The sequence below is a fragment of the Orycteropus afer genome, unplaced genomic scaffold (genome assembly GCF_000298275.1).
Source record: "Orycteropus afer afer isolate SDZICR_OR568_19922 unplaced genomic scaffold, OryAfe1.0 scaffold00132, whole genome shotgun sequence".
NCBI classification, from domain to species: domain Eukaryota; kingdom Metazoa; phylum Chordata; class Mammalia; order Tubulidentata; family Orycteropodidae; genus Orycteropus; species Orycteropus afer.
This window is the reverse complement of record NW_006921719.1, coordinates 6231609-6241072: the sequence shown is the minus strand read 5'-3', so window position 1 is coordinate 6241072 and position 9464 is coordinate 6231609. Positions and strand designations below refer to the sequence as shown.

Below are 9464 nucleotides of genomic sequence, written 5' to 3'. Positions count from 1 at the left end.
GATTATCTTCTGTGTCTGTGTTAATTGGTTTCCCTTTTCTTTGTTGAAGAGGGTCTGTGCAATCCTTCTGCCTAGTCCGCCATCTTGCCCCGCCTCTATTCCTATAGGATTTTTATTAATGGCTCCTCATTCACTCACTCTATGATTCTGTGAGATAGAGTGAAAAGTGATATCAGAGTGGCAATAGTTTACCAGATATGGAGGGAAAATACCACATAAACAAATAAACAACAATTCTGGGGGAAAAAAAAAAAAAGCTAAGGCACACACACACAAAATACCTTTTTATAGAGGCACATGCAGACAGGCATTTCTTTCTTCTTTTGTTTATGGTCAATTGTGTATTTATGCCATGCATTATGGCCCTTAAGTTTATCCCTATCTTTCTTTGATGGTCTTTATAGTTTTCAGGTCTTTGATCCAACTTGAGTTTACTTTTGTTTATAGTGTGAGATATGAGTTCTGTTTCAGTTTTCTACAGATGGATATCTAGTTTTGCCAGCACCATTTATTAAAGAGACCACTTCTTCCCCATTCAATGAGTTTTGGCCCTTCAACAAAGCTCAGCTGTCCATAGTGGATGGATTTACTTCTGGTTTCTCAATTCTATTCCATTGGTCTCTAGGTTTGTCATTGTACAAGTGCCAGGCTATTTTAACTGCTGTGGATGTGTAATAGGTTTTGAGATCAAGGAGGGTGAGACCTTTGTTCTTCTTCTTTAGTAGTGCTTTACTTATCCAGGGTCTCTTTCCTGTCATAAAAAATTGGTGATTACTTTTTCCATCTCTTTAAAGAATGATGATGGAATGTGGATCAAGATTGAATTAAATCAGTAGACCACTTTGAGTAGTATTGACATTTTTATGATGTTAACTTTTCCTATCCATGAACATGATATAGTCTTCCATTGATGTAGGTCTCTTTTGGTTTCCTGTCATAGGAGCTCTGGTGGTATAGTACCTGAGGCACTTGACTTCTAATCGGAAGGCTGGCAGTTCAAACCCACCAGCCACTTCTTAGAAGGAAGACTAGGCAATATACTTCCATAGAGATACTGCCTCAGAAACCCAAGGACGGGTTGCTATGAGTCAGAACCAACTTGATGGCAGTGACTTTTGGTTTTGGTAGTTGTGTTTTGTAGTTTTGACCCATGACCTCAACCTGCACATCTGTGTGGAAAAAGTTCCAAACCAGGGCTGGCTCAGGTCTCTCTCCTGACCTCTGGACCCTTTTATCTAATTGCTCCTTCAACATTGTACTTCGATGTTCCATGGACATCTCAAACCCAGCAAATTCAAAACCAAACTGATGACCCTCCCCTAAACATTTCCTCTGCCTATGTTCCCCTTGAGAAATTTCCTCCCATTATAGAAAATTATAGGAACAATGTCACTGAATTGTACATGGTTGAATTGGTGTATGTTTTGCTGTATATATTCTCAATAACAGCAACAAACAAAATTCACTATGGAGCATACTTCTACTCTGACACATGTAATGTTTTTGTATGGACATGGAATAGTACTAGAAACATATGTAAATGACTGATGCCTTAGGGAGGGAAGTAGGTAACTTGAGGTTAGGGGTGAGAAGAAAACTTACTCCTTACCATACACCCATTTGTATTGTTGGAATGTTTGCTCTATTCAAGTGTTATCTGTTCCCAACAGTTTTAAAATAATAAGTCATGCAGAATTGGTAATAACATGGGGCGTTCTTAAGCTAAAATGTTATGTGAGGAAATTGGAATTAAAAGCATAGAAAAAAATGCTGGAAGGCAGTCCAAACTAAAAACCAAACTCACTGCTGTGGAGACTCATAGTGGTCCCTCGTTGGGTTTCCGAGGCGGTATCACTATGGAAGTAGATTGCCCAATCTTCCTTCCAAGGACTGGCTGGTGGGTTTGAACCACCAGCCCTCTGGTTAGCTTTAGGCACTACACCACCAGAGCTCCTCTGGAAGGAGGAGTCAAAGTAGTTGCTTATGTGTGCTGGAACTATGCTTCAAGTTGTGCAACCATTCTCACCTTCCTTTTTTGAGTTGTTCCTCCCCCATTAACATAATCTACTGCCCCCTAAATTCCTATATAATCTTTCAAGATTGCTGTTGTTACTTTGATCTCATACATATAGTTCTTAAAAAGGAACTAATGCTCAAGGCAGACATTTTTTTTTTTTACTAGTTAAGCTAAACTATTGTTTGGTTTTAAGAAGTCTTCAGGGGATATTTTTGGTTTTAGGTTTACAGATTATCTCAGGGCAATACTTTCAGAGATTCACCCCCTCCATGGCTCCAGAAAGTCTGGAGCCCATAAGAATTTGAAGTTATGACTCCATAGTATTTTCAATTGCCAATGTTTTTGGAAACAGATTGGTAGATCTTTCTCCCGAGGTGCCTCTGGGTGAAATCAAACCTCCAACCTTTTAGTTAGCAGCCAAGCACATTATCCATTTGCATCACCCAGTGGCTCATCTTATATCTGCCCATAGAGAATATCCTCATTCCTGTTTCATGACTTTTTAGTGCACCATTATATGGCCATCACAGAGGTTACTGCACTAGTCCTCCATGGAAAGACATTTAAGTTGCTACAAGACTTTGTTATTATAAGTAAAACTATAGTAAATAAGCACCAGGTGGGGTCATGGGCCTGGAGAGGAGGGAATGGATGTGAGAGAAGTTGTGAAGGAAGAAGTGATGAGGCTGGGAGTGAGTGAAGTGTTAACCTGCAACAGAAAGCAGAATGACAGGAGAAGATGCTGGTTGGAGGTCCACGGCGAGTCTGATTCTAAGCTTGTTGGTATTGAGTGTAGATGGAATACCAGAAAGATGAAATTTCCTTCATTCAGGCCCAAAGCACTGAGGGAAGTTAGGACCAGTGTCATAGGCCAGGGATTGAGCTCACTGAAGAGAGTGGACACTGCAAGGTGCTTCCCTGAGCCAGCTACTTTAGCTCTTACAACAACCCAGAGAGATTTTTATCCCCATCTTACAAACAAAGGAGTAGATGCTAATAATGTGAATTCAGAATCTGCTCTTTGAACCACAGCACAGGGTCTCATCTATGGTAAACGGAGATAGAGATGACATGGTGGGTGGTAATTATTTGGAGGGAACAGAGAGGATAGAAGTGCCTCCAAAAAGTCACTATATGTAGGACACTTATTTATTTATTTATTTATAATGGTTTTGGTTTTCTTTTTTTTAATTTAATTTTTTTAAATTGTGATTTGAGTGAAGATTTACAGAGCAAATTCACTTTGTCTTATGTCATTGACCACAGTTTACTACAATGCAACAGCTCCCCTCCCACTTCCTCCCCATAGTTACCTCTTCCCAGTGTCCATCCCTCCATACTCTCCTGCCCCCTGAGCTGTCTCCCTGTGCATAAGCAGCCCTTCTTTCTCCCATGATTGTTCTCTCCAAGGAGAGTATCTACTTGAAGTAAATGTTTAACTCACATGCCTGTACTTTGTTTGGCTGGAAACCACAGGTGTGGGTTCAATTCCAGACCTGAAGGGCAGCTAGGGGCCATAGTCTCAGTGGTTCCACCAGGCTCTATTGGACGAGCAAACCTGGTCCCTCCCCTTTTTTTTTTCTCCAAATGATTTTGAGTTTTGTTCCACATTGTTCTCTCTCTCTATCCAGGATCTCCTACATAGATCCTTTTCTGAGTGGATGACAGTGGTAGCCGGGCACCATCTAGTTCTTCTGGCCTCATAGTTGTATAGGTTGCAGATTGGATGGTGTACCAGTCGCTAGGACTAATTGTTTCCATGAATTTTGGTCTTCTTCATTCTTCTTTGCTCTGGATGAAGAGAGACTCATCGTTGCATCTAGATGGCAGCTTGCTAGCTTTTAAGATCCCAGTAGCTACTCGCCAAAGTAGGAGGTGGAACAATGTTTTGTATAGTATGTTATGCCAATTGAGCTTGATGTCCCCTGCGACTATGGTGTAGGACACTTATTATTTCATGTACTGGACTCATAGCTTCTTTCCTCATCCTGTCAGATCTCTAAGTGGTAAGACCTTGGATGGAGTGGACTATCTGGGGTCTCCTGGGATGTACATGGCTCCCTAGCACCTGCCTTTCCCTAACCTAGAGTCTTTATATTTTCTTTCCTTGCAGGTTTTGCCCATCATTGTTTTCTTCAGCTGTGTCATGTCAGTTCTCTATTATGTGGGCCTCATGCCATGGGTGATCATGAAGGTGAGTTCCCATTGCCCATGGCCTGGGTTCTCCTAAAGTTCCCTACTCCTAGAGTCCATTCTCTTCTAGAATGCCTTGCTTTCAGGGTCCATACCCTCCCAGAATCACTTGCTCACAGATTCTAAATCCTTCCAGAATCCCTTGCTCCTGAGGTCCATACCTTCCTAGAATCTCCTACTTGCAGGGCTTACCCCCTCCCCAGAGTCTACTGCTAACCAACTATCCTTTCACAGAGTCTCCTGTCATGATATTAAAGAGAAATGGGACCAAAATTCAATGTGGTCTTTGTGAGAGGGAAGGCTGCAGTCTTTTTTTTTTTTTTTGAGAGGGAAGGCTGCACTAAGAGGTCTTAGAGGGAAAAAAGGTATACCAAAAAGATTTTGAGAGACTGTAGCAGTGGGCTACCCTGACCAGATTTAGCTGGTACAAACGTCAGCTCCTGGGCTTACCTTTATAAAATCTGCTGTATAAAACCAGCATGTAGGAGACCTCATTGAACAACATTGGACATGCAAAAGATTTTTAACTTTTAGCTGACTGAGTTTGGAATGAACCACCACTGGTAGGTGGCTGCCAAAAATGCACAAACAACATACAGTTATATTAAAAGTGTCCAGTACATGACATGAAGGAGGGGTTTGTCCTCAAATCAGGAGAATGTGTTCAGCTAAGGGATTATGACAAACTGAAGTATAACCAGGAGAGTGAAAGGGTTTGAAACCATACCTTTCATAGAATGCTTGGAGGAACTAGGGCCTGGACAGGAGAAAGCAGGGTGGAGGCAGTCAGGGGTAGGATAAAACCGCTTGCCATCAGGTCAACTCCAACTTATGGTGACCCCATGTGTGTCAGAGTAATACTGTGCTTCATAGGGTATTCAGTGGCTGATTTTTCAGAAGTAGATATCCAGGCCTTTCTTCTGAGGCACCTTTGGGTGGACTCAAACCTCTAAGATTTCAGTTAGCAGTCAATGTGTTAACTGTTTGACCACCCAGGGATTCCTATTTCAGCAATAGAATCCAAAACCCAAAGCAAACCCACTGCCATCTAGTCAGTTTCAGTTCATAGTGACCCTATAGGACAGAGTAGAACTGTCCCATAGGATTTCTAAGACAGTAAATCTTTACAGAAGCAGACTGCTTCATTTTTCTCCCCCAGAGTGGCTGGATTCCAACCACCGACATTTTGGTTAGCAGCTGAATGCTTTAACCACTACACCACTGGAGAATAGCTGTTTTCAAATTCGTACAGAAGAGAAATTAGAGAAAGGGCAGCCTGAGAGTTCCCAGCTAAAAAAAAAACCAAACTAACTGCCATCGAGTTGATTCCGACTCATAGGGACCTCTTCTGGGTTTCTAAGGCAGCTAATCTTTACAGAAGGAGATTGTGCAGTCTTCCTTCCACAGAGTGGCTGGTGGGTTTGAACTTTCAACCTTCTGGTTAGCAGTCAAATGCCTTAGGTGCTACACCGCCAGAGCTCCTTGTGAGTTTCCAGCAGTGTACAGAAATTCTAGGGAAGCAGATTTCCTCTTGATTAAAAGGAAGAACTTTATAATAAGTATTTTTAAAGCCTCTTGCACAAAACTCTAGTTCCACAGCATGTTAATAAATGTTACCAGGTAAAGTGATTCCATGGTCAATGTTTTTTTGGAAGGTACGTGAAACACTAGGCTAAACAAATTGAAATAAGTTTCTTTCGTGCAGGACTTCTCAGAGCCTTTACTAAGCTCATGTGTATTGGTATACACACAGGAGTATGTATATGGAAATCCCCAAATATATTTGACCAGGGGATCCTTTTAGAATGGAGAACTGAGGACACACATTTTAGGAGCTCTGCTGGAGCCATCCCAAAGTAGAATGGGTAGCCATGGGAAGTTGGTAAGCCCAGTCAATTGAGGTGCAGAAGGAGAAGATGAAGGACCTTTTGGGGAAACATAGGTAAGGGATCCTACGTTGGGTTGGGAGTTGACTAGGAGTTATTTTCCAGGCCTGATTTTGTCTGACTGTAGGGTTTGGTGATAACAGCTCACAAATTGCCCTGCTTCCTTCTAGATTGCCTGGCTGATGCAGATCACTATGGGCACTTCGGCCACTGAGACCCTTAGTGTGGCGGGGAACATCTTTGTGAGCCAGGTGAGTGCTGCAATCTCCTGTCCACTTGCTCAGCAGCAGCATCCCTGGTGAAGGTGGAGTGCCCTGGGTTTCCAGAGTTTGGATTCAGTTGCGCACAGGCCATCTGAAACTTCTCCCAAAGCCACCAAAAGCTGTTGTCCCATGAATGCTTTAGGGCACACTTTGCTTGGGTTGCCTAGGAAGATGGCATCTGTCTGGCATCTCATCATACTAGGCTTAGTCTGTCTTCATCAATTTACCAAAACCAAACAAAATTTATTGCCTTCAAGTCAATTCTGACTCACAGTGACCCCCTTTGGGTTTTCGAGGCAGTAAAACCTTACGTAAGTAGATTATCCCTTCTTCTTTCTGTGGAGCGGCTGGTGGGTTTGAACCACCAACCTTCTGGTTAGCAGTCAAATGGCTTAGGCACTGTGCCACCAGAGCTCCTTTTCATCAGTTTAGAGACTCACTAATCTACAGAGGGAGTCCAGCTTTCTCCTTTTAAACATGAGGAAACAGGCTCACTGAATGGGAATAATTTAGCCAAGATCCCATATTTGTAAGCCAAGACTTAGAATCCAATTCTTCTCCTTCCTGGCCAGTGTTCTTTTCACAACATCATCTTGTCTGTTTTTTTTTTTTTTTTTTTTTCCCCTCCCACTCCCTCCCCTTTCTAAAAACACATTTTTGAAAGTAAATCTGGCTCTGAAGGCACTATAGGGAACTATTAGGCCTGTATCCCTTTCAGAAGACCCTGACCTTCCTGAAGGTGAGACTCTGAAGACTATTTTAGGATCCATCCAGGTCCATCTGCTTGAGACTCGAGTCAGCAAGAGGAATACTTGTCAAATAATTAGGAGCTCTGTTGGAGGCATCCCAAAGTAGAATGGGTGGCCATGGAAAGCTGGACAGTTTTGGACACTTTGGAAAATATTTTCATAGTTTTTTTTGTTTTTGTTTTTGTTTTGCTATGGTTCAAGTGTATTAATTGTTGAACATTTCCATTTTTTTTCTTTTTTAGTCAATCAAGGCAGACATGTTCACAGATAAACTGTTCAAAAATCCCTTAAAATGTTCAAAAAGAGGAAGAGGATACCAGAAATACAAAAGCACTTACTTTATATGACATACTACAATGTGATTTTTTTTTTTTTCCTGAGAAAACCATAAATTTTAGGTTACTATGACACTGGGAGCTCTGGTGGCATAGTGCCTGAGACATTTGACCACTAACCAGAAGGCTGCTGGTTCAAACCCACCAGCCACTCCTCAGAAGGAAGGTTGGGCAATCTATTTCCATAGTGATACTGCCTCAGAAACCCAAGGAGAGGTCGCTAGGAGTCAGATCTGACTCGTAGGCAGTGAGTCAAACCAGCTCTGGTGGCGTGGTGCCTCAGGCAGTTGACTGCTAACCAGAAGGTTGGTGGTTCAAACCCATCAGCTGCTCTGTGGAAGGAAGATGGAGCAATCTACTTCTGTAAAGATTTACTGCCTCAGAAACTGAAAGGGCATTGCTATGAGTTGGAAGTGACTTGATGGCAATGAGTAAAGTTACTCTGTTTTCTTGATGATCTGTTCTCCTTTCTTCCTCCCCATCTCTTCCCTCATGCCCTCCTCACTACTCCCAGGATGTATGTTCCGTGAAGGCAGGGACTTTATCTTGTTCACCCCTGTATCCTTATTCTGTAGAACTGTGCCTGGCACATAGTAGGTGCTCAATACCTATTGAATGAATGAGTCAAAGGCTCCAGGCTGTCCTAGAGGCCCTGAAGTAAACATACCATTCAATGCCCCAGCTCCCTTTTCTTGGAAATCCCCATAGCTTCGTCAAAACCTCACGGCTTGAGTCAGACCTGCTTCCTGTCACTTTGTGTAACCAGGGGCAATTCTTTGAATTTCTCTGAGCCTCTCTTTGCTTTCCTGGAAAATGGGGGTGATTGCAGTTATTGCAGAAGGCTGGGAGTCATGTGTGGTCATGTACGTGAGGTGCTTAGTGGGATGCCTGGCACGTGGGGGCCACTCAACCCCAGGGAGCCTTATCAAGCTTATAGGGAAGGATGGTGGTCCTTCCAGAGGTCCTTCCTTTGGGCTGATGCTAAAGGTCAGAAAGGCACAGCCAAGTACAGACCATTATCTGTACCCTGGGACACCTTGGCACTCACTATGAGGGTCCTACTCCCAAGGGATAGGGGGTTGTCCCTGGCCTGGTCAGCTCTGGAGTCTGATGTCCTTCCTATTTGCAGACTGAAGCTCCTCTCCTAATCCGGCCCTACTTGGCAGATATGACGCTGTCTGAAATCCACGTTGTCATGACTGGAGGCTACGCCACAATTGCCGGCAGCCTGCTGGGTGCCTACATCTCCTTTGGGGTATGTAGAGTCCTCCCCTTGCTTGGCCAGGCCAAGAACCCGAGACACACCTTTGATGGAGCCCCATACAGCTCTTGGACAGAGCTGACTTGGGACCTCCTTAGTGGGCTGCTGTGATATGAGAGGAGCCAACAACTGAGGAAGGAAGATCAGGTGGGTTGGGCCACCTCATCAGGCTTCTGTCATGGCCACTGGGAGCAAAGATTACCAGTGTTCCATTTACTGAGCACCTACTATTTACCAGGCAATGTTCCAGGTATTTTAATAGACCCATTTTACAGATGAAGAAATTGAAGCTCAGAGAGAGTAAGTGACATACACAGAGCCAGGATTTGGGCCCAGATCATTCTGACTCTAAAATGTTTTCACTAAGTAGCATAGTGCCTAAGGCACTTGACTGTTAACCAGAATGCTGGTAGTTCAAACTCACCAGCCACTCCTCGGAAGGAAGGTTGGGCAATCTACTTCTGTAGTGATACCAGCCTTAGAAACCAAAGGAGGAGTCGCTATGAGTCGGGCCAACTTGATGGCACATAACAACGAGTCCTTCACTTAGGCTATTCCTAGAGATTTATCTTCCTCCCTTTTCACTCCACATCCCCCGCTCTTCCCCACACACTCTCTGTTCACGTCTCCCCTCTGTTCCTAAATTATTACTTGTGCAACTTTCTGAGGACAATCTGTTTCTAGGTCAAATTCCAGCGATGTGAATCAAGCTTATAAACTAATCACAATATGGCAAAGTTGAATCTTTTTTTTTTTTTTT

General features: G+C 43.2%; 1 protein-coding gene across 1 annotated transcript in view; it reads left to right on the top strand.

Annotated features, from left to right (window-relative positions):
- Positions 1-9464, top strand: part of SLC28A1 (solute carrier family 28 member 1) — a 70480-nt gene that overhangs the window by 33595 nt on the left and 27421 nt on the right. Inside the window, exons 9-11 of the mRNA XM_007945124.1 lie at positions 4131-4211; positions 6267-6347; positions 8573-8698. Coding sequence (XP_007943315.1) covers positions 4131-4211; positions 6267-6347; positions 8573-8698 — 288 coding nt within the window. The remainder of the gene's footprint in view (positions 1-4130; positions 4212-6266; positions 6348-8572; positions 8699-9464) is intronic.